This window comes from Eubalaena glacialis, chromosome 15 (genome assembly GCF_028564815.1).
Source record: "Eubalaena glacialis isolate mEubGla1 chromosome 15, mEubGla1.1.hap2.+ XY, whole genome shotgun sequence".
In the NCBI taxonomy this organism is placed as follows: Eukaryota; Metazoa; Chordata; class Mammalia; order Artiodactyla; family Balaenidae; genus Eubalaena; species Eubalaena glacialis.
This window is the reverse complement of record NC_083730.1, coordinates 45,514,740-45,538,692: the sequence shown is the minus strand read 5'-3', so window position 1 is coordinate 45,538,692 and position 23,953 is coordinate 45,514,740. Positions and strand designations below refer to the sequence as shown.

Below are 23,953 nucleotides of genomic sequence, written 5' to 3'. Positions count from 1 at the left end.
GGTGGTGCAGTGGTTAAGAATCCATCTGCCAATGCAGGGGACACAGGTTCAAGCCCTGGTCTGGGAAGATCCCACATGCCGCGGAGCAACTAAGCCTGTGCACCACAACTACTGAGCTTTCGCTCTGGAACCCTCGAGCCACAACTACTGAAGCCCGCACGCCTAGAGCCCGTGCTCCGCAACAAGAGAAGCCACCACAATGAGAAGCCCGCGCTCCACAACGAAGACCCAATGCAGCCAAAAATAAATAAATAAAAAGTAAATAAATTTATTAAAAAAAAAAAAAAAAACCTGATCCTCCCAACATGATCCAGTAGGGAGAGGCTGGAGAAGACTGGAAGAAGTTATGCCTCTTTCCCACGACTTTCCAACTTCAGTAAACTTTGCTAACCCTATGATGGCTTAGCATTTTACACAAGCGGTGAGTGAATGGGCAATTTCACATCTGGTGGTACAGCAGTGGTGTTTGGTAGTGATCCGGAGGCAGAGAAATTAGGGAAGATGTAAAGCCCTGGGGATTCACAGAGACAAAGACAGGTTTTGGATTTCTACAGGCCTTTGGATTGAAGGGGTTTGCAACAAGTTTATCAGGTCTTTACCAGAACTGAAAAGCCACCAGCTGACATCTGAGTTGCATATGGAAAATATCTATGTAGTTCCCATAGTAATCAATCGATAAATGACAATGATTATTATTATGCATAATTATTAAACTTACAAAGCACTCATTTGAAAATCCATCTTTGGAATTTTGATATTTTCTTTTATTGTTTAGAAGCCTTTTCAGGTACCATAGGTTCACTGTTTATAAACAGTCAGAATATTTACTGCACAAGCAAGTTTAGCAAAAATATAAAACCACTGGGCTTCCTACAGTGGCATTGGTCTAGATCTCATTCATAAGTTCAACCCACTCACTCTTGGCTGCCATCTCTCTCTGTTAAGGAAGTCCCCAAACCTTATGATATCCAACTCTCCAAATTTTATGGTAATCTTGACTCTTCTCTCATTTTCCTGCTATAGTCAATGCTGTACCAAATCCTATGGATTCTAGAGCTGTAACATGTACACACTGCTATATTTAAAATAGATAATCAACAAGGACCTACTGTATAGCACAGGGAACTCTGCTCAGTATTCTGTAACAACCTAATTGGGAAAAGAATTTGAAAAAGAATAGATACATGTATATGTATAACTGAATCACTCTGTTGTACACCTGAACCTAACACAACATTGTTAATCAACTATACTCCAAAATAAAAAAAATATATCTCTTCATTTCAACCAAACTGCCAGTAGCCTGATTCAGCTGAGTTGCCTTTCTCTTGAGCTGTTGTAATAGTGATGTCCTTGCTTTGTGAGTTTCTGCTCCCATCGAATTTACCCTACATGCTTTGTCAAATGAATTTCAGCAAAGCCTGACATTAATGATCAATTACTTCAGTCCTCTTTTTATAAACTATCAAAGAATTCCCCATTACTTATCCTCGATAAAATGCACATATCCTCTACATTATAGCCTCCCTTTTCTCTCTTTGTCTCTCTGTCTCTCTCTCTCTCTCTTTGTCTCTCTCAAACACTCTCTCTCTGTTTCTCTGTCATAGGTAAGTGCCTTGCTTGAGATTCTTTTCACGGATAAAACAGTGTCTGAGTTAAGATCTGAAAAACTTGAAAGAGGAATTTCAGATGGAAACTGCTTAGACCATGGGGAAAAAGTAAACAGAGAAAGATCCCAAATCAGTAGCCAGGAGGAGACTTTCCAGATCAGCTAGCCTTCCCTAAACGTCCAGCTAGAAGGGTACCCACAAGTCCCCAGAGGAGAGCTGCTACCCCTTTCTTAAATTTTTCCAGAGAAGTAAACTCCCTGGAGAACTTGTTCCAGCTGATTTGCTGTTGTATTTAGGTTTTTTTTTTTTTTTTTAATCATAGCTGTTCTTGGTAATTACACAGCAGCTTTCATCAGAAAAGCCTTTAAATAGACCTGGTAATGCCTCTCTGAGGTAGGTGAACATAAAGTATCATTATCCCCATTTAACAGATGAAAGAATAGAGGAAAAAGGGTTTGGGCACCTTTTCCAGTGCCTCAGGATGGGTTTTATTTCTTCCATTTCACAGAGGAAATGTCTCTAGGGCTTTTGTACACAACCCTTCTGTGATTCTCAGGAATGGCTGAAAATGTCTTTGCTTCCATCTTCTGACACTTTTTCTCCCGCCAGGAGTCTGGCTGCTTGGTGAGTGGAGAATGGTCAGTCATATACAGTATTTAGTTTTCCTAAAATGGAAGTAACTTTAAGATTTGTTTGATCATAAAGACAACACAGGCTCACTGAGAAAAATTCTAAGTATAGTTAAACACAAAAAGGACTTAGTACTACATAGGTACTCAGTAAATGCTTGCTGTAGGAATGAAGAAATGATGAATAAAAGAACGAACTGGTGAAAAGAGTCAAAGTCATTTGCAATCCCACTAATCCAGATATATGTCATTACAGATTCTTATCATCCTTTTTTTTTTCCCTCATCTGTTTTAAGGTCCAGTCAGTGGGTGTGGTGATGGGGGTGTCAAAAGGCAAAAGGGAAAGAGGAAAAGCCGTGTTTCTGAACCAAAATGTGGAAGAGTCAGAGCGTGACATATTGGAGAACAGACAGTCTTGTTGATTAACCCCCAAATCTAACCTGCTACCTAGGATCAGTGTTGTCCCCCAGAATGGGAGCTACCCACGATAGAGGGAAGTTTACCAAATTTCAGTTATTAGCACAGTACAGGACCTTAATGATCTTTGCCATATCCGTATATTATTTACTTAATATTTTATTTAAAACTGATCACTTTAAAATGCTTAATCCTGGTCTGTTCTAGTCTTTCCCAATGGTGGCCGCTCTTTAGAACCACCTGGGAGAGCTTTTATAAAATATTTAGGATCGGGGCGCCTCTCAGAGATTCTGATTTCATGATCTACTGTGGGACCCAGCGTCGGTGTTTTTTAAAAATCTTTTTAAGCTTTCTGTGTGATTCTAATATACAACCGGTATTGAGAATCATTGTTCTAGCAATTATATTTATGAATCATGGGCTTCATGGGTTAACTGTGTTTTATCTCTGATACATGTTAAAATATAGTAATACCTAACGATTAAAATAAATTTAAAAATGGTTTCTCGTGTACCATCTGAAATGGTCTCACATTCTACCAGTGGCAGGTAAACCATAGTTGAGGACACACTCTAGTAAATGGAAGAAACCAGGACTTTAAGATCTTGAACCCTGGTCACATTCTGAAAAACTGTGACCCTGAAAACCTAGTCACGTTCCAACTTGGCCCCTTCTTATAGGTTTGACCATGAGAAGCTCAACATGTTGAGTGACTGGAGCTTTGCATGTTACAATTGTAATGAACCATCTTCCGACTCCTTCCCTTCTCACCCCAGCCCCTGTAGCACACTAGTACATTCTTCCACAATTCTTCACTGACACATACTGAACTCAGAATGCCACCGGGTCCTCCAGCATGCAGCTGGGGTAGTTTGCCAATGTTTTTGCCACATTTCTCTGAACACCAAAGCTGTAGACGGGTTCATGATGGCAGAGGCAGATATGACAAAAGTGTCTTAAGGTCGTCATCTGAATCCATGAAATGTAAGCCTCCCCAAGGCTTAGTTCATAAGCCAGAATGGGTCTATCTCTATATTGTACATAGCATTTCACACTTCACTCCTGGTCCTTTGCTTCATGAGGAAAAATGGCTTCCAGCCAACTTTATACTCACTGCATTTCCACACCCCACCTCTTCCCAACCTCCTAGATTAAAGCTTCCTTTGGTAACTAGAAGTAGTTGAATATCTTCTTTGCGTGATTACCTGTATAATCTCGAATTCTAATACCTAGTACATAGCGACTTTCTGAGGAGCATGAATTGCAATGGGAATAGCATCTCATTAATCCTCGCTATTCCTGGGAGGAAGCTGTGTGGCAAGTATGACCTCTTCGACTAATCCTCCTGCCTCCAAGTGGGGCTCGGGGTCTCCCTACTCACTAGCACAGATGTCACCCACCACGCTGGCAGGGACACCAATGTTTGTGTAATAGGAAAAAACTCTTCTTCTTGCTCAAGAGAGAAGTGGCTCTGTGCAGCCTGTCACCAAGGAGCTATTCAAGCTCTGTGTAGCCTAGTGACGAAAAGCGATAAAGCATCACTCTCATGCCAGCGATGGACTCCTAAGTCATGCCTGCGTTTAAACCCCTAATAAAGGCCAATTATTAGACTACGCTGCCTCTTGAGAACCAATCTCATTATTGAGACTTCTCTCTCTCTCCCTCCCATCTGGCCGCCTTTCTGAAGAGAAAAGAGTGACTTCCTGACCTGGGGAAATGTTGGTACCTGCTGCACAAGACAAAGTGCAGAAAGACACAAGATCACGTGATGACGCTGAAAATCCAAGTTCAGGATGTTACATGCCTCCCACTGAAATCACTTGTATCTGACAGTCCAAGACCTAACAGTAAAAATGAATCTTTAACAAAATCAGGTTCCCCAAACAGAAGTTCAGCCATTCAGGATGAGGGGACAATGAATGGCCTGACTGACACCTCATGGGTCTAGAGACTGATTTTATCCATTCCTCTAACTCCAGGGAAAGATTTCTCATGGGGAAAGTAGGAAGCTCGTTCTGAGTAACGGGAGCCAGCCTCCTGCCAGGCAGGCTGTTGCCAGTTGGAGCGTCACTGCAGGAGTGGTCATGCAGAGAGACAGGGAGAAAAGTTAGTTAGTAACTGAATGTATTACCCCATGCTTCTCTTGGAATATTCATGGCAATAAATCGGTATCCATCTTCAAGAAAAGGGAGTTGTAGCTGATACCCTCTACATGGGCCCAGAATTTATCTTTAGGGGAAGAATAATGTTATGAAATCATCCTGGGATTAAGATAAATGAAAGTTATCCTTATTTTGGGGTAGAGAAGCCGCGAGGGACTGAGGCAGGCCTGGGGTGTGTGCTGTGGAGACGATGAGGTGTGGCTTGGGGGATCCAGCCCAGGGACACCCCACTGCGGTGGGTGAAATAGGAATTTCTTATCCTCCTCTTCTTTTCCTCTCCCTCCCTGTGGGGAGCCAGTTCTTTCTGTTCTTTGCTGCTTCACCAACCCTGGAGGGGCTAAGTGATAAAGGAAACCCTGGCTCAAGGGATCTGCAGGATCTAGGAGGCCCTCCAACGTCCCCCCAGGAAGGCGAATTTGCAGAAGCCTCTGAGACTCACCGATCAGCCAATCCTTGACACTGTCCTTTTCAATCATCAGATCTCTGACAGGCAGAAACAAATTATTCTGGGAAAATTCACCACATTCTCTGAAGCTGAATTGTGGACTCTATACCGTGTGGCTTGAATTATCCTGAAAATTCTCTAGCGCAGTAGGTACCCAAATTTCATCATCAGGAAACAAATCCCCTAGAGTCCGGTAATTCCAGTAACGTTCCCTAAGACTCATTTCCCTTTTTCTCATGTCAGTGAATCTGATTTCTTTTAATATTGCAACAAATTTTCCTTAAACTTATCTTCCAGTAAATCGCAATCAGTATTTTCTTCCATCGTCCATAGATACGTAGCAAATTGGAAAACAGAAGCATCTGTTTAGTCTCATGATTTTCACAGTGTGGTCCCAAAATCACCCAGGAAGTTGCTAAATATGCAGGTTCCTGGGTCCACGTTCCAGATCAATCTATTTAGAATCTCTGAGTAGGACTAGGGAAGATCTGTTTCAATAAAAAAGCTCTATGGTTGATTCTTCAAAGAACTACTGATTTAGGCAAGATTTTATGGGGCTGAGGAAAGCAGATCTGTACTTTTTTTTTTTCTCTTCTAGGTTTGTATTATTGGAAGATCTATCAACACATTGCTGACTTGGATAATTGCTCATCTGCCTAGATAATTTTGCCTGTATAGATCTAGTTGAAAAGTAACATTTCAGTTAGTGCCTCGACCTGTTTTATAATTCCTTGTGTTCTATTCTTGGCCCTTGTTTTGGACTGAATGGTGTTGCCTCCAAATTCTTATGTTGAAGCCCTAACTCCCAATGTGACTGTGTTTGGAGATAGGGCTTTTAGGAGGTAGTTAAGGTGAAATGAGGTCATAAGGGTGGGGCCCACATCTAATAGAACTGGTGTCCTTATAACAAGAGGAAGAGACACCAGAGTTTCCCTTCTTCTTCTCCCCACCCCACCCCCCAGCTCTGCATACAGAGGAAAGGCCATGCGAGCACACAGTGAGAAGGCAGCTGTCTGAAAACCAGGAAGAGAGCCCTCACCAGAAACCAGCCCTGCTCCATCTTGATCTTGGACTTCCAGCCTCTAGAACTGTGAGAAAACAAATTTCAGTTGTTTAAGTTAACAAGTCCATATTTATTCTGTTATGGCAGCTCGAGCGGACTAATACAGCCCTTAACAGAACTATCCAGCCAACAGGAACACAGGGCAGAATGATGCCAATGACTCTCACCCTCATTTTTGGGAATTGACACTTGAGAAGGAGGCTTCCATGGTCAAAACCTGCACGACTGCTTTAAGAAAGGATCGTCTTAATTTCACCACATAACAGCTGTATTTTATAGCAGCCAACCGACCACTCACTGTATGGAGAATTTGGAACATGGGAGGCAGACTCCTTATCTCCTCCTCTGCTTGGTGCTCGGCTACTTACATATGCAGTAAATGTTAACGGTTAACAATGTTCCAATGAAGGGAGGGCAACCAGGAGGGATAAGAACAGATACGGATAAAGGAGAGAAGTGATTCCATAAGCTTTTGTGGCAGACTCTAATTAGTGTCTGTAAAGCTATAGACATACATTTCTTTGTGCTTTCAGACATGTTAAATGTTTCTCATGCTCTGAGATTCTAAAGTTTCCTTGCCATAAAAAATGGGAAGCACTCTCCAGAAAAATCTTTCTGAGGTGAGATTATTCTTTCTAGGTCAAAAAGACGATTGTGTTCTGGAACCTGGGCTCTCAGTTTGACTAGGCTGATGCAAGACTTGAGGGGCTTCTTCCTGTACAGGGGGTGCCCCTTCCTTGGAATGGATTTTTGCTTGCTGCTGGTTTTGTTTGCTGCTTCCTAACTCTGGAGCAATCACAGATCTTGAGTTTGAGTGCAACAAAGTGGTGTTTAACTATTTCAGTTTTGCTTTGTCTGCTTTCTCTTTCCAAATTTTGAATATAAGAATGTCTGAGTGACAGTTGAAGTTCATTGGGTTTCTCAGGTTTCTGAACTGACTACCTTGAATTAGGTATCTTCTCTATAATTCTGCCGAGGGAAGAAGGTGCCTGCCTTCTAAACACACAAAGTGACTAATTTAGGCAATTATCTGCTTACTTGGGATCTGTTGGTAGTGCTACTAAAACCTATGAAGTTATCACATGCTTTTAATAACACTTTGTCCCTTTGAATAGCCAGATAAGAAATCCACGTTAAAATTTCTACTGCTTTGCACTCAGATCTATGATGGTGGCCTGAAGTCTTCTTTGTCGTGTAATAGACATGTAAATCTTTTAACAGAAAGCAAGAATTTGATTGTTCAAAGAGATTCATAATCAAAATAGAAATTGTTCCGTCCAGAAGCATAAACATTAAGCTTAGGAAATGATTTGCTGAACACTCTGCCATATCCATACACTCAAAGCAAGAGTTAGTGAAGTAACCTATGGGAATTCCCTGGCGGTCCAGTGGTTAGGGCTCCACGCTTCCACTGCTGTGGGCCTGGGTTCGATCCCTGGTCAGGGAACTAAGATCCCACATGCTGCACGGTGCAGCCAAAAATAAATAAATGAATAAATAAAAAACTTAAAAAAAAGAAGAGTCAGTGAAGTAACCTAACCTACTAAGTAAGAGTAGTAAAAGTAATTTCTTGTCAAGAGCAGTAGATATTTTTTGTCCCTAAGGAAAATTGCAAGGACACTGTAGCAAAGGAAGATGAAACCGGACAAGTTATTCTCATGATGAATTTAGCTTTTCCATGTCAAAAACTGCCTTGGTGATACGTATAGGGAAGCGCTCAGTTGAATGTCAGCCGTGACTGAAAATTCTGGGCTGTGCTGTTTCCTGCTGATCCTCACAAGGAACACTTTTGCATCCCCTTTCAAATAAGAGCATCTGTTTTTCAGGTTTTATTAAAAAATTTCTTCTTCTTCTTCAGTGGTTCTTATGAGTCATCACTGTCTTGGCAGTCAAAGAACTTTACCTCATTTCCCTAAAATAATTATTGTATAAACATAGTTTGAATAAAAATTTCTGATGTGCCTTTAAGACAATGTAAATAAATAACTTGAGTAATAAATATTTTTTCTTTGAATAAAAGATTTGCTACACCAAGTGCAGCCTATCACTTGAGGAATATAATGACTAAATCAACATAAAGCCAAAATAATCACATGAAGAAGAAAACAAACAACATCAAAATCAACCACAGATAATTTCCTCTGCCCCACTAAAAACCAAGAATTTTAATAAGACATATGTGCCTTATAAAAGTATCTAGAGAATTTTCCACTGTACATGTGCATGCATTTGATTTTCATTTTTGTCAAATGGAACACCCAATTCCTGCAGAAGGTGGCCCCAGCTGTGATCTAGGAACCATAAGAAGCCCTCCCAAAAATGCCAAAAAGACTCTTACCACTCAATAAGAAAAAGAAAATAACCAAACTAAAAAATGGCCACAGGATTTGAAAAAAACTTTTTTCCAAAAAATATACAAGTGGCTAATAAAAACACGAAAAGATGCTCAGCATTATTAGCCATTAGGGAAATGCAAATCACAGTGAGATAGCACTTCGCATCCATTAGGATGGCTACAGTCAAAAAGGCAGGTATTAAGTGTGGGCGAGGATGTGGAGAAATTGGAGCCTTTATACACTGCTAGTGAGAATGCAGTGCAGATGCTTTGGAAAACATTCTGACGGTTCCTCAAAAAGTTAAACATTTGTTCAGTGTTAACTGTGATACCATAAGACCCAGCAATTCCACTCCTAGGTATGTATCTATGAGAAATGAAAACATATGTTCACACAAAAACTTGTACATAAATGCTCATAGCAGCATTGTTCATAATAGCAAAAAGTGGAAACAAACCAAATGTCCATCCACTAATGGATAAAGTGTGGTTTAGCCATACAATGGAATATTATTTAGCCATAAAAAGGAATGAAGTACTGTTACATGCTACAACATAGATGAACTTTGAAAACTTATGCTACATGAAAGGAGCCAGCTCCAAAGACCATATATTACATGATGCCATATTCCATATGAAATGTCCAGAATAAGAAAATCTATGGATTTATGGAGACAGAAAGTAGATTAGTGGTTGCCTACACCTGCAAGGGGCAGGGGCAGATGGGGGCTGATTGCTAATAGGTATGGGGTCTTTTTGGAGGGGGTGGTAAAAATGTTCTAAAATTAATTGTGGTGATGGTGGCAAACACTGTGAATATACTAAAGCTCCTTGGATTGTACACTTGAAATGGGTGAATTGTGTTGGATGTAAATTACACCTCAAAAAAGCTGTTCAACCTGAATCCACAAAGGTTTTTCTAACTTTTCCAATTGCTGACATGGATAGAACAAGGGAATGGACCGGACTCAGGACTGGCCTCAGCTCTGTAGTTTACTCAAAGGTGGATAAAATGGACACTGTCAGCTAAACCTTATCACTATCAGAGCAGCACTTGGGATTCAGACTGTGAGAATCCGGCTCTAGAATGATCATCCTGTATATGGAATTAGGAGTCCTAACAAGTGAACAGAAAGGCAAATTGGATATAAACAGAACTATTCCTATAAAAATAAAAGCTATCAATGATTAAGTATTTACCGTCAGGCACTGTGTTAAGTGTAGTACATACATTCTTCCAACATTCAGAATTGCCCTGATGAGGTGGGTATCATTATCTACATTTCAGAGGTAAGCAATCTGAAAACAGATTAAGTAAATTTCCCAAAGAGAGCCAGCTTTTAAGTGGTCAAGGTGGGATTTGACCTGCATCTGTCTGAATTTTAGGTCTTAATTACTCTGCAATAGAACTGTTTAAGATATTTGCACTATAACATAACATTTTTATCTGTACCTCCTATTATGTCGTATTCTTTCTCTCCATACCTATATCTCCTAGCTTTACTCTGTAATCTGTACCTACAGATGTTATTCTGGAGTGAACCCTTGCGAAAACCTTAAGACAGGGAGTTTACAGGAATTGCCACTGACAGTAGTGGTACAGTTGTCATAGTAACCAATCCACCAAATTGGTCTCTGCTAGAAGGCTCACACTTCTGCCTCTATAACACACCAGTATTGGCTGGGATCCCTCACAGTATCCATGGCCCCCTGTTAATGCATATGGGGTAGGAAGTGCTGAGGTCCCGGTGTGCATCCTAAAGCATTAAAGTTCTTCCTTCGAAGTTTCCTTCTCTGACTCACAGATTTTCCATTCCCTCTTCTAATCCTTTCCATTTGCCCAGGATGTTCCGGTGTGCTTGGTTCTGAGGGGTGCTAAAAATCAGGGCCAGACAGAGTCTGCTGCTTTGTTCTAAGCAGGATTTACAAAATACGACTATTTTCTTTTTGGCGAAAAATTGACCCTCCCAACACAGTAACTCCTCACTCAGTGCCAGACTGTGAATCTTTGTCCCGGCCCCACCCACACGCAAAATAGACCTTTAGCTGATAAAAACACCTCTCAGAAGCCACCGTACAGAAAATTTCAAGCTGGCAGCCCACAGTACGCAGTGTCGGGGGCTACGCACGCAGACACGCAAACACATCTGTCCCTCCGCATCTTTCAACGATGCCTCTACATTTTCAAGGACTCTTTTCTTCTCTAACCTAGGTCTTTCTCTCTTCGTCCTCCTCTGCATTTCACTGGCCTCGTCTGTCTTCAGAGGCACCTGAAGGCACATAAGGCAGGGAAGTGAAACCGACTGTAATTCTTCAGTTCACTTCTCTGCAGCCTCCAGTGAGCCAGTCTCCATACGGTGGCCCAGCTGAGCTCGGAGGAGGCTCGGGTCCCTGCGCAGGTGTAACTCACCAACCCGCTCGCAGGCGCTGTGGGAGCAGAGAGCCAGACACGGACGCCAGAGGCTCTGCGAACGGCAGCAAACGAAGTCCTACATCGAATGTATGAGATTAAAAAGAGGAGGGACTCTCCTCTGTGAAAGGAAGAAATGGAGACTCTTATACCTAAAAAGGCCATCATTTTCAGGAATGAAATATAAATTGCTGAGAGCAATCAAAAATTCTGATTTTCCCACTTCCTTCTGATGACCTTGTGTTCACCTTCGGGTCCCTCCAACTTCACTCTTACTTAGGTCCTTAGAAATCTGACTATTTCTGTGCTATCAGTGAAATCACAAATATGTTCAAGGGTTTTCTAGATGGACAAAAACGTATTCAGGTAACTTTGCTTAGTGTATCTTTTAAAATTAAAAAGAAATCAATTACAACTAGCACTTTCTGTTTGTAGTTTTTTCACGTTCTGAGCTGATCCTTACCAAAACCCCAGGAAGGTGAACAATAATTCTTAACCCATTTTACTGATGTGGGACTCAGCTAAAGTAGAGCTAAGATACACATTTAGGTTTACGAATTCAAAGGTGGCAGTGTTTCCAATACAGTATTGATGATTTACTCAGTTCAAGTATAAAAGCATGCTGATTTTTCCATATGGAATTCATCCATGCAGTGGATAATCCTTAGCAGAGCCCACAACTTCTTCTATGATTTGGACAAGCCTCCCTGCACAATCTCTGGCCACACACACCTTCTTTCAGCCCCTGGAAGGTACCAGAGAAAGAACTCTTTGGCCACTCCGACAAGGTTACAGCACTGTGTTATACCGTTTCCCAGCAAATGGCACTTTTCCAATCTATAGCATATATTACCAGTGTGATTAATCTGTGTACTTATTTACTTTTTCCTTATACGGTAAACCACATGAAGTCACGAATGTGTCTGTCTTCTTCACTCTGTATCTCAGAGCATAGCACAGAGTTCGGTGTGTTACACATGTTCAACACAAGTTTGGGGGATATTCCGCGGCAGAACTTCTTGTTAGTGGTAAATTCGACGCATCACCCCAAATTCCCACCGTGGGAGTGGCACGGCCATGGGCATGGGTTTAGAAAATCTGCCCAAGGTCATGAAGGTCCCCTTGTTTCTCAGGTCTGCTGCCAGCTCTAATTATACTGAGAATCAAGATTTACAAAGAATACAGTTACATTTTCATCTCCTCCTGTTGGCATAACAGACTGCCCCTTTAAACCCTGATGCTTCTGAAGCTACTGCATTATCTAGCACAAGAACAAAAAGTTATTTATAAAACATCTTAACTCAGATTACAAATATATAATTATTGAACTGAATCAAATTATAGGAGTGAAGGGTCCATGACTGACCATTTTTTTCTTGTTGAAAAATTTTTTCTTTTGAGGAAAAGAGTCTTTTTTTTCCTTTTAGTGGAACTTTGTCTATAACTCTGCAAATTATATGTTCACTACGTAGTGACTTAAATGCTTCTTAATTTGTGCTTCTTAGTCCAACAAATATTGAGCGTCTACTCTCCAAGCTCTAGAATTTTCTTGCCCATCCTCCTTTACTACTAGTTCTCTTTTTCTTTCTTTTTCAGATGGTTTCTATCTTAATAACTTCTTTGATTTCCCATATTTCCTTGCATTTTTGTTACTGCTGTTTTTTCTTCTTTTTTTTTTTACTTCCCTTTGATTTATTTTCTCTCTTTCTATCACAAATATTTGCTATTTTCATTTCCCAACTACAGTAAGCTTTCTCTAGTGCCTTTCTGCTTTACTTCTTATGTTGCAAATAGTTCTAACCTGATTGTCATTAATATTTGTGAGTAAATAAGCCCTTTTGATATTTACAGTAAAATAGACATATTCACTATATGTTACAACCGAGAGTCCTTCCCCTGGTTAACTCACTGTCCTGCCCATATCATAACAGTGCTTATTTGTTTGGTTATTTTTTTAAGAGAAATCATCATTAGTAATTCATGCATCAAGAATTATCTTGGATGTTAATGGAAATGACATAGCACTGAATATATTTTCTGAAATTCCAAATGAATGACAGAAGGCATAAACACTATAGTGTAGCAAATGTTAAAATGATTTTCTTGAAACAAAAGATAAGCAGAATAGATTTTCAATTAGAGTAATCTTATTTTCTGTTATTAAAACATACAAGTATTTTTAGAATTCTGGCTTCTACCTGTTGTATTTATCACTTGTAAGTATCACCAATGTGAAGAGTTTTCTCTTGTCTTCACAGAAACAAAGCTGATAGCTTCTCTAGGACTCCAGTGCACAGAAATCTAGGGGGCTGGGGGGAATCTCTTGGTTCCAATACAAGCTCCAAGGCTTTGTTTTGGTTTGTTTTATTTTCACAATTATTTTTCAAAGTTAAGCTGAAAAGTTCTTATTTTTATTGATTTATTTAAAATATATTGGCTCATCTTATTTTTAGTAAGTCAGTATCATAGTGATAAATCTCAGCAATCTCATTATTTAGCCCCTTAATCTCAGAACTAATAATTGAGTATGGTAGACCAGTAGGAAAAAATCTGGGCTTTCTACTGTCTTCCTCTCACTCTTCTTCATTGGTTGGGTGGTTTGAAGATGTGTTAGAGGGTTGGAACTGTTAATCACTACTGTGCTGTGGTAAAACAAAGATATGGGAGGTGTAGATTGGAGTTTGCTTTTCATAGAGGCCATATTTACAATATGCACTCATAATAAGAGACTATTCTTCAGATGATGACAATTGACTCCCAACTCAACATTATTCAGATAATTGGACAACTTACTTATTTTCTCTGAGCCTCAACTGTCTAATATTTAAAAAGATTGAAAGGACTAGAAAGAATGTAAATAATATGTCAAGCTCACTCATGGTAGGTGCTCAATTAGTGATAGGTACCATTATTACTGGCAAACAGCAATTGTGTGCATGTATGTGTGTGTGTATGTAATCATCTTTAAAGTTATCTCCATTTTTATCTTTCATTGGCTTTGCCAATTCACATGAAAGGGAAACAAATCCTAAGTGTCCACCACAATTATATTTAAGACCAATACCCATTCATACTGAACTCACACTTTGGGGTCAAGTCCAGGCACTTGATCTAGTCGGGGAGATAGACACATAAGCCAAACCTACAGCAGCACGCACGCTCCTCCAGAGGTTACCCACTTTGGAGAAGGCAGGGAGGTTCTATAGACATACTCAATCCAGCTGATTTACTTAGAAGTCAGGAATCCTGCCAAGAATGCCCTTTGATCACAGCAGCTGGAGATACAGGTTGGCATTTAGAAAAATAATTGTTCACATGTTCATTCATATGCCTAGATTCGTTTATTCGATATGTACATGTCAATCTCAGAAAGCAGTGTGTTAAATGTACCTGGCTCCTCTACTTTCCTCCTGGAAATCATTAAAATACCATATCAATGATATTAAAACCTATTCTGAATAATGACCAATCTATGTTAGTTGGTTCTATATCCAGTATGTTGGAAAAAAATGAGCAACTCATTCACTGTTTTAATTAATCACCATTTACCTTCCTGGGGTTGCTATTCAAATTCCTAAGTCTTACTATAGAAAGCTGAAATTTTAACTTGGCATGGTAGAATTATTTAGATTTGAATTCCTTCCAAACAGAAGCAAGAAGACCAGAGGGATTCTTTCCACTAGAATAAGGGCAAAATTTTGTGTCCATTTTGTTCACTGATGTATCCCAAGTGCCTAAAATGGGTTTTGGCAAACTATGATTCACAGAACAAATCCAGCTTGCCTCCTGTTTTTATACAGCACCCCCCCTAACACAAAATGGTTTTTAGATTTTCAAATGGTGGAAAAGAATCAAAAGAAGAATAATATTTCATAACATGTGAAAATTACATAAAATTTCAGTGCTCACAAATGAAGTTTTATTGTAATGCAGCCATTCATTTACATGAATATGTAAATATTACATATTTACATTCATTTACATATTGTCCATGGCTGTGTTTGTGCTACCAAGGAAGAGTGAAGTAGCTGCAACAGAGTTAGTGTGACCCTGAAGCCAAGTATAATTACTATTTGACCTTTTACAGAAACAGAAAAGCTGAACTTTGGTCCAGAATAATACATCTCCTTAACTTCTTTTAAAGTCAGATACGTTAAAATTTAACCCTCACAAATGTCTTTCCAAAAGGGAAGTCTTAAACCTACATATAACTCTAGGGTCAATCACCAGATTATATGATAGAATAGAGAGGCTCATAGTAAGAAGCAGAACACCATGGATGAGAACACAGACTCAAGAGCCACAACTGCTTAGGCTCAGACTTTGGCTCTACCACTTACCAGCTGTGCAACCATGGGCAAAATGCTTAACTTCTCTGTGCATCAGTTTTTCCATGCATAAAATGAAGCAAATGATGGTACCCATCCCTTAGGGCTATTATGAGCATTAAATAACTTAATATTTGTAAAAGGCTTAGAATATCACCTGGTATGAAGTAACTGTTGTAAGTAAAGTAACATTTTTCACTGTATTTTTAAGATAAGAAAGTTGAGATACTTAGAAATTAGCTAAGGTAATGAGTGAGCCTCAATGTGTTCATAAGTATGGGGAAAAAAAACAAAGATGAGTTAAAATTTGAACATGTCCACTAGTGTCAGTAAGTCCTCTGAGCCAATGCAATGCACTAATATCTACTCTAATTGCTTTTTGATTGTAGGCTATAACTATTTGGCTCCCATATCTGTGATATAATTTTGTAATCAATGGCCCTGTTTTAGATAATAAACAAATTGTATTCTGAATGGTTGAGTGCCTTCTGATACAAAATCTAACTACCTAACAAGTTCTTATCTGAGGGTATCAAATTGACATAAAGGGAAATCACAATTTAGAGGATGCACGGACACAAGATTAGTTTGCTTTGTTAAGGTTGTTATTCAGGTCTTAGGAAGGGAATCAATAGAAAATATTGTCCTACATTTAAAGAAACATTTTCTAAGCACCAAAACCAGGAATCAAAACTGTGCCTTAAGGAATTCTAATGGCTTTTTAGCCATTGCAAGTCATTTTAGCAAATAGATAATTAGTATTTCTGATGTTTAAATAGATTTTTACATTAATTTATATGAACTCTTTAAATAGACTTTTGCAGAAAGTGAAATCTTTATAAGGTAGCCTTTTATCATCTATAAAATATAATCTCTTGAAAATTACACTTCAATACAGGACTGTATACAGGACTGTAATAGCTGGTGATAAAATATTTTAAAAATATAATTATTTTTATGAATGCTTTTCTATTACAGGTGTTCTCCTGGATGAGGTTCAATGGACTTTTGTTATGTGCAATAGTAACATAGGTTGGAGAACTTTTGGTAAAATGTAACACTGAGGCTTTCTTATTTTATAATTTTGTTCCTTCAACTTTCACTAAACGTTTATTTAATTGTTACATTGTGGGAGGTGCAATGAAAATGTAAAAGAGAAGTTAATTAATCCAGTCCAATTTGATTTACTTGGGACAATTACTAAATTATGCATAAAAATTTTAAAACTACAAATAAAAAAACTTTTTGGGTTACTTAAGCTAAACTTACACTACAAGTCTTTTGATATTTACTTTTTAATACACTAAATGTTGCATGTCATGTCACTTTATTAAATTTTTTTGCTTTAGAAGCCTTTAATAATGACTTTCCCAGAAACTTTTTCAAAACTTATTTCTTAAATGTCCCATTTCTTGCAATAAAGCAATATGAAAATAAGAAATAAGACTTCAAAATATTTAAATTTTTGTCCATCTAAGTCCTGTGGTCTTAAATTAGTTATGTATATATTTTAATAAGATAATAAGTCTATTATTTTTAATATCCTTAATGCTTAGTTTGCTAAAATAAAATATGAATCTGAGTATAAATGTCATAATCAGAAAAACTAAACAACTAGGACAAAAATTAAATTAATTTGCATATTTATAAAGTCTCTATGCTTGGCTTGCTTTATTTTTCTAGACTTAATAAAAATTCAAAATTACTCAATAATTAAAAAAATATTTAAAATATTGTTATTATATTAATAGCCCTACATTCTATAGATAATATGTACTCTTAAACAAGTAAATTCCTTCTGAAGTTATTCTATGTGCTTGTATTTTGAACTTATTCCAACAGACTGGCCAATTTAAATTTTCCAACTCCTTCTCTGAATCTGAGGAACTCTTTCATATTTAGACTACAGGTGGATAAAAAGTAATAAATACAATGCCCTTCCATTCAACTGTCTTCAATAAAAAGTGATGCAATTTCAAAAACAATTGTTTAACAGATTTATCCCTCTGTTAGACTACACGTAAGGCTGAGAGAACATTTTTGTATTGCTCTGATGCTATAACAAATGGGCTGATATCATACTATTGGTTGCAACTTGCAGCATTTTTGTCTACATTTAAGTTAAGATCTTGATGGGTATTCTTGCATTCTTTCTGTGAATTAAAATTAGAATAATGTAATTAGTCCCTAAAATTAAAATGCTTCAGTTACTAATAATGGAACAAAGTCTAAATTATATTACTTTGAGATCAACAATAGGTTCACATGAACTATTTTCCGTATCTTCCGCTTTTAAAGGAAAATACAGTTTTCTTCCTATTGCAGAAGTATCAGATTCTTGCAGCATCCATGACACTTGTAAGCATTCAGTGGTCAGACGCCACTACATATCCTTCAAATGATATGGCCCAGTGAAGCTGGACGGTGTCGTCACGGAGCCAGGCAGCCTGGTATCAGCCATCCACCAGGACAGAGCCAGCAGGCCCCAGCTGGCATGCTGAATCCAGACTAAGGTGGGAAATGGATTTTGCATTTTGAAAGTCAACTCTTCCAACACTGAAACCTAGGACATATTTATCAGGTAAAAGTGCATTGAGAACTTCAAGCTTATTTATTGGATCAAATTTATAATGCTTATTTCCCCAACTTACTCTTAGAACAAGTTAAATCTTAATTTTATTATCCTTCTGGGTTTCTGAATTTATACTAGATTGTACATTTAAAAAATATGAATAAATGTATGTTCAGGACTATAACATAATAGTATGATACATGCTAAGTTAAGTATATTTGTAAGTCATTTATAAGTCACAAAAGTTAAAATAACCGAATATTGATCACCAGTGTTCCTTGGTGTGGTAACATTTGCCCGTCACATTAAGCTTACCATCTTGATCTTTAGGCAAATTGGAACTCTTACAAAATAGAAATACATTCCATGTTCTTGTCGCTTGGACTCCTGTGTTCACTATTCAAGCACATAAGTTTGGATCCTCGTTTGTGTTATTGTCTTAACTGTCATGTTCTGACACTACAATTCATTTCTTGCAAATAGTAGAAAAATCAACTTACAAGATTTCTAAGTTCAAGATTTCCCATGCCTCCCGTGGGCCTCACCTGAATACAAGTGCTCCCTAAACAACTGTAGAGAATATCTTCCAGTTTCCTAAAACTTTAGTTACCTAGGTCTGGTAGAAACATCATGATGGAAAAAATAAACATTTAGTTCCATAAGGCTGCAGAAAGCGGACCCCATGTTTAAGACATCGTTCTGAGTGGGAAAAGGCCACGATGGATTCTTAAACCATGTACTTTCTAACATAGCACTTAGGTGGATTAGACTGGGATAGCCTGGCATCTGGAGTCATGATGTTTTATCATGAGAAACTGAGAAGAAACTGCTTCTCTTTTCTAAAAAGAGAAAGCAACCCTCTGCTAGGGCTCATTTAAAAAGGCGTTTAAAATTGGAGCCAATAAAACATGATTGTCAATTCCAACAGTCTTTTTTTTTTTTTTTTTTTTAAATCTCAGCAGCATTTTTCAAAGGCATTGTTTCTCTCTCCACTTTGACAGGAAATCCCGCGTTCAATACACACAGGGGACACATTCCAAATAGCAACAACAACAGCAATAACAACTCTCCAACTTCTTTGTGACTTCAGAGCAGGCGCACAGACCTAACTGCAGCTAGATGACCTTCCCCTCCTCTCAGTTTTCAACTGTGCTTCCCTTTGACATGGGAACTACTAGGCAGGATTCACTCTGACACCCCGAATCCTCTTGCTTTGCTGTAAGGAAAGGTTTTGCTTTTTCATAAGATAGAAAAGTTTGCCTGGGTATGGGATGCCAGAATTTCTAACAGCGACCCTAAAAGACAAAGCCTTTCAGAGCTCTAAGCAAACCCCAATCGCTGAAAAACAGAAAATAACTTGAGTGTCAGAATGAATGAAAGCTTTCCTCCTGGAGCATCGCCTGGCACTTCTGCTTGCCCAAGGCAGGAAAGAGGGGGAGTGGGGTGGGGACTTCTCATCACAGAATCCTTTTTCTTAAGCAAGCATATTTTGAGATGTAGAGAGAAGCCTGGATAAAAAGGGCTCCAAAGCTGTACTTCTCACTGCCTGGCCTTTGACCCCACCTGCCTGTCAGTTTCAGCCCGCAAGTCCCACATCTCCGGCTCTGGGGATACTGAGACCGTGGGCTTTCTAGCGCTCGGGGAAGCTGTGAGGCCAGTTTCCTGTTGACCTTTCAGGGACTCTCAAATCAACTTTCCCCACACAGTCTGAATTGTTTGTTTTCGTTTGTTTTCAGCCTGCCTGAGCCTCCCGCCCAGCCCACCCCTATCCCCCTCCTGCCTGCCCCCTCCCCTCCCTCCGGCCTCTCGCCCCCCACCCCCCCTGCTTTGTTGTCTCATACCTGCTGGCCAGGCTCTGCCTGCAGTGCTGCCTGAAGGGCATCAGGTGGTAGTTCATGGCGTCCAGCAGCAGCTTCTGGCAGACCGGGTCGGTGCGCATGAAATCCACTGACTGGACCCGCTCCACCAGCTCGGGGGCCGGGATGAGCGCGAAGCGGAGGCGCTTCATGAGGTCGGGCGCGTACTGCATGCGGGTCTCGCGGTCGTGCTCCAGCCACAGCACGGACATCTGGAAGAGCGCCAGCTCCGACTCCACGGGGGGCGGCAGCGAGTCTAGCAGGGCACGCATCTCCTCGAAGTTGAGCAGCAGCACATCCTCCACCAGGTACTTGTTGGCCAGCTTCTTGGTCTCCTCCAGGCCGTGCAGTGCGGCGATCTTGCACACTTGCTTGTAGTTCTGCACCGAGATCTGGTCGTTGAGGAACTGCACGCAGAGCTTGGTGACCTGGGGGATGTGCAAGATCTTGCTGACCGACAGCACCTCCTCCACCGTGTCCAGGGAGAGGGTCACGTTGGCCGTGTAGAGGTACTCGAGCACCAGGCGCAGCCCGATGGCCGAGCAGCCCTGCAGCACCAGGTTGTTGATGGCCCGAGGACTGGTCAGCAGCTTGTCGTCGGGGGAGGAGGAAGGAGTCCCCGGCTCCTCCTGCGGCGGCGGCGGCGGCTGCTGCTGCTGCGGCGGCTGCTGGTCCTTGGGGGGCCCCAGACCGTCCTGGCCGCCGGCGACCCCTCCCCCGAGAGGGGGGTGACTGGAGAAAAGCGATCGGAAGTACTGCGAGCAGGAGGCCAGCACGGCCTTGTGGCAGTGGAACTGCTGGCCCTGGGCCGTCAGGGTCACGTCGCAAAACAGCTGCTTCCTCCACAGCAGATTGAGGCCGTGCAGCAGGTTGTCGCTGTGGCTGGGGTCGAAGGTGGAGGTCCGGTCCCCGGATCTGGACATGGCGAGCTGACTCGGCGCACCTGGCTTTAAACCCTCCTCCGACCGGGCAGACAGGGGTGGGGGATGGGAGGGAGGGGAGAAGGGTAGTGGAGGGGGTGGGGTGTGGTCGGCGTGGGGACGGGTGTGGAGGGGAGGGGAGGGGAGGGCGAAGAACCACAATCAGTGCTCAGCTTGGCCTCCGGACCCCGACCCTAGGAGGAGGTCTGAAGGCGCTGGATCCGTGAGCGCCACCAGAAGGGCCCTGTCTGGGGTCCGGGCGCCCGTTCTGCTCCCTACTACGCCTCTCGCCACCGCCCACACACTTCGTCCCCCACTTTCCTAAAACCACCCGGGCTCGGCTCTTGGCAGCGACAGCGGTGGCAGCAGCGACGGCAAAGTGGCGGCTGAGGCCGAGACACCCCGTGGGCTCGTGTCCATGCCGGGCCGGGGCGGAGAGAGGCCGGGGAGTGGGGAGCCGGGGGGTAGCCCGAGAGCGCAGAGGCGACCGTCGGCGGAGCTTCCAGGTCAACTCGCGCCCGCAGCTTTGCTTTTCGCAGTTGGTCCAGTTTTGGGGGGTGGGAACGGGGACACGACAGGCGTGCGGGCGGGCGATTCTTCGCCCTCCAAAACCTGGGGACCCCTTCGATTAGCCGTGCTGCCCCGAGAAACTCCTAGACTGATAGTCTGAGGGAGCAGATAAAGCCCTTTCTTCTCCCGGGAAAGTGCAGCGGAGCGCGTTGAGGACCAGCTCAGTGGACTCGGCAGAGGCGGGAGCTGTCCTTATCAATTCTAGCTCATTTCCCTCACCCCGGCCCTGCCTGCTTCCCTGCTTCGCAAACTGTTGGCTTCCCAGTCACCACTCAGTTTTGCTAATTTTCCGGAGACGCCTTTAAACCTGGCAGGAGAATCCCTCCAGCCCCAGACCCCCTCTCCCCCGCCTTCCCCCACTCCCTGCATTTCAAAGCGCGTTAGTTCGGGCGTGTATCTCCCCTTCCCCCGCGGGGCGGCACCGAGGAAGACGAGGAGGAAGGAAGTGGGGCTACTGGGGTGGATTTAGAGCAAGAGCCGGGAGGCCTGGTGGGATTCGTGTGGACGGTTCTCCCTCCCGGGCACTAGGCGCAGTGGCTTTAACTCCTGTAACTATGAGAAGTTCAGTTAACTGGCAGGTGTTGGGGGAGGGGCTGGGGGCTATCCGATGGGGGGGGGGCGCAGTTCGGCGCGGGATCTCTGCATCCAGCGTTGCCGCCGAAGCCGCAGCTTCCTTCAGAGCCCCTCGGTACAGCCCCCCCGAGGCCCCCCACTCGGGCACCCCGACTCCCCCGGCCCTGGAACTACTTGTGTAAAAAGTCTGAGCCGCCCGCATCCAGGCGGAGGAGGGCAGGATGGGGGGAGGCGCGGCGAAATCGATGCGCCAGGTCCTTAACGTGTAATTGCGCCTTCTAGGGCTGAGCAGAAAAGGACCCTTTGCCCACACCCCGCCCGCGCGCCCGCCAGCCCGGGAGAGCCGCCGCCGCCGCCGCCGCCAGGCTCAGAGGGATCCCGCCGGACCTGCCCCTTCCACTGCGGCTCACTCTGCCCTGCCTGGCGCCAGTCCTGGATCGCCGGCTTCCTATTTCCACCGGACTGGGCTCCTCTCGACTCACTTTATCATCCCGTTCCAGGTGGACCCTAATCTCCCGCGAGCTCCCTCCCCCGGCAGCACCCCCCCCCGCCCCCAAATCTCTGGCTCTCCTGAAACATCTCCCAGAGTCTCTCCCTTTAAGTGGACTCGGTCATACCTCCCTCTCGCTCTCCCCGCTTCGTTGTCTTCCCCCCCACCCCATCTTTTCCTATTCCCCTTCCTTCTTGCTCTCCTCCTTTGCCTTCCCCCCTCATCTGCTTATTTCTTGCAATAGGAGTTTTATTCTTTATGAGCGTTTGCCACACAACCACCCCCCAACCCCTCTGAAAGACTCCCTTCGCGTCCCTCCCCACCCGGCCAACAACCCAAAAGACAGAACAAAATACACACACAAGGCAGACACAAGGCCAGAAACTTACCTGCTTTCAACCAGCTGCAAAGTCAAGGCTCACTTAAGCTCCCCCCCAAAAATCAATTGTCCTTCCTTTTTAAAGGTTTGCTCTCTCCTTGGGAGGGGGAAAACACCTTCTGGTTCCCAACTCCAGGCCGTCACTCTTTACAATTTATTTTGTCGTACATCATTTGATCACCATGAATTAGCAACAGCAAGAAAATGTAGGAGAGGGAGAAAAGAGAGAAAGAGAGAGGGAGAGAGAGAGGGAGAGAGGGGAGAGAGAGAGAGAGGGAGCAGAGCTTTCTGCAAGAGAAGAAGAAGAAAAAATGTACGTGTGACAAATTATGCTACCAAGAAACAACACATCATTATCCTTGGGCCTGGGGCTCAGTGAGTCGTAACGAGAGTAATAGGAAATCCACGGTTGGGGAGAGAAACGGTCGTGCTTGGCCAGTAGAGAGAGACCATACAGGGGGATGGATGCTGGAGAGACTCGCAAAATTATGGCTCAAGGCTATTGTAAAAATTGTCGAGCGTAAATGACTGCGATTTCAAACATCTTTGGAAGAAAGAAGGGGAAAAAGCGAGCCCCCCCTCCCTCCCTCTCCCTCTCTCTCCCTCTCTCTCCCTCTCTCTTCTCTCTCTCTATAAAGAACCGTCAAGTTTTAGTGCGCATTGCTAATTAGTCAATTTCTCTCTGCCTTCACAGGCTGGCGACTTCGCTGCTGAGCTGAAACTGCTAATTTCTGTGACCAGCTTTTTTCTTAGCTGTGATCTGGATGAATGAGTAGCTGTCTCACAGAGATGACAAAAATAAACTCTAATCCCCCCCAAAATTTCCACTACGTCTTTCTCATGCATAGATTTATGATCTTCAAGCGCTCTGTGCAATATGCAAACTTTTTGTGTCTGTGTATGTGCTGTTGTTTCCAGATTTCACTACATTGGTATGCTGCTTTTCCCTTTCACCTCCCCCTCACCCCTCACACTATGAAATGCAGAAACCGTCTGATCTCAAAGTATGCCAAGATGCCACTTTATAGTGTCTTGGTATTTGGGGTTTGAGTCTGACTTGGAAGTCAGGAGCCCTTGCCTAAGAGGTGAGTGGCTAAGTGTACAACGGGGGGTGGGGGAAGTAGACAGAATAGAGGACAGCCCTTTGCTTTACATTTTTTTCCCTGCACCATTCAAGCTTTATGATCTTGTTGG

General features: G+C 42.4%; 1 protein-coding gene across 1 annotated transcript in view; it reads right to left on the bottom strand.

The window, feature by feature from the left end:
- The window catches only part of KLHL14 (kelch like family member 14), a 100,778-nt gene extending 77,861 nt beyond the window's left edge, over nt 1-22,917 (bottom strand). The window contains exons 1-2 of the mRNA XM_061169806.1: nt 22,770-22,917; nt 19,813-20,786 (exon numbers count right to left, since the gene is read on the bottom strand). Of these exons, the coding sequence (XP_061025789.1) occupies nt 19,813-20,750 (938 nt within the window). The 5' untranslated portion in view covers nt 20,751-20,786; nt 22,770-22,917. The remainder of the gene's footprint in view (nt 1-19,812; nt 20,787-22,769) is intronic.
- Between the last annotated feature and the right edge of the window lie 1,036 nt (nt 22,918-23,953).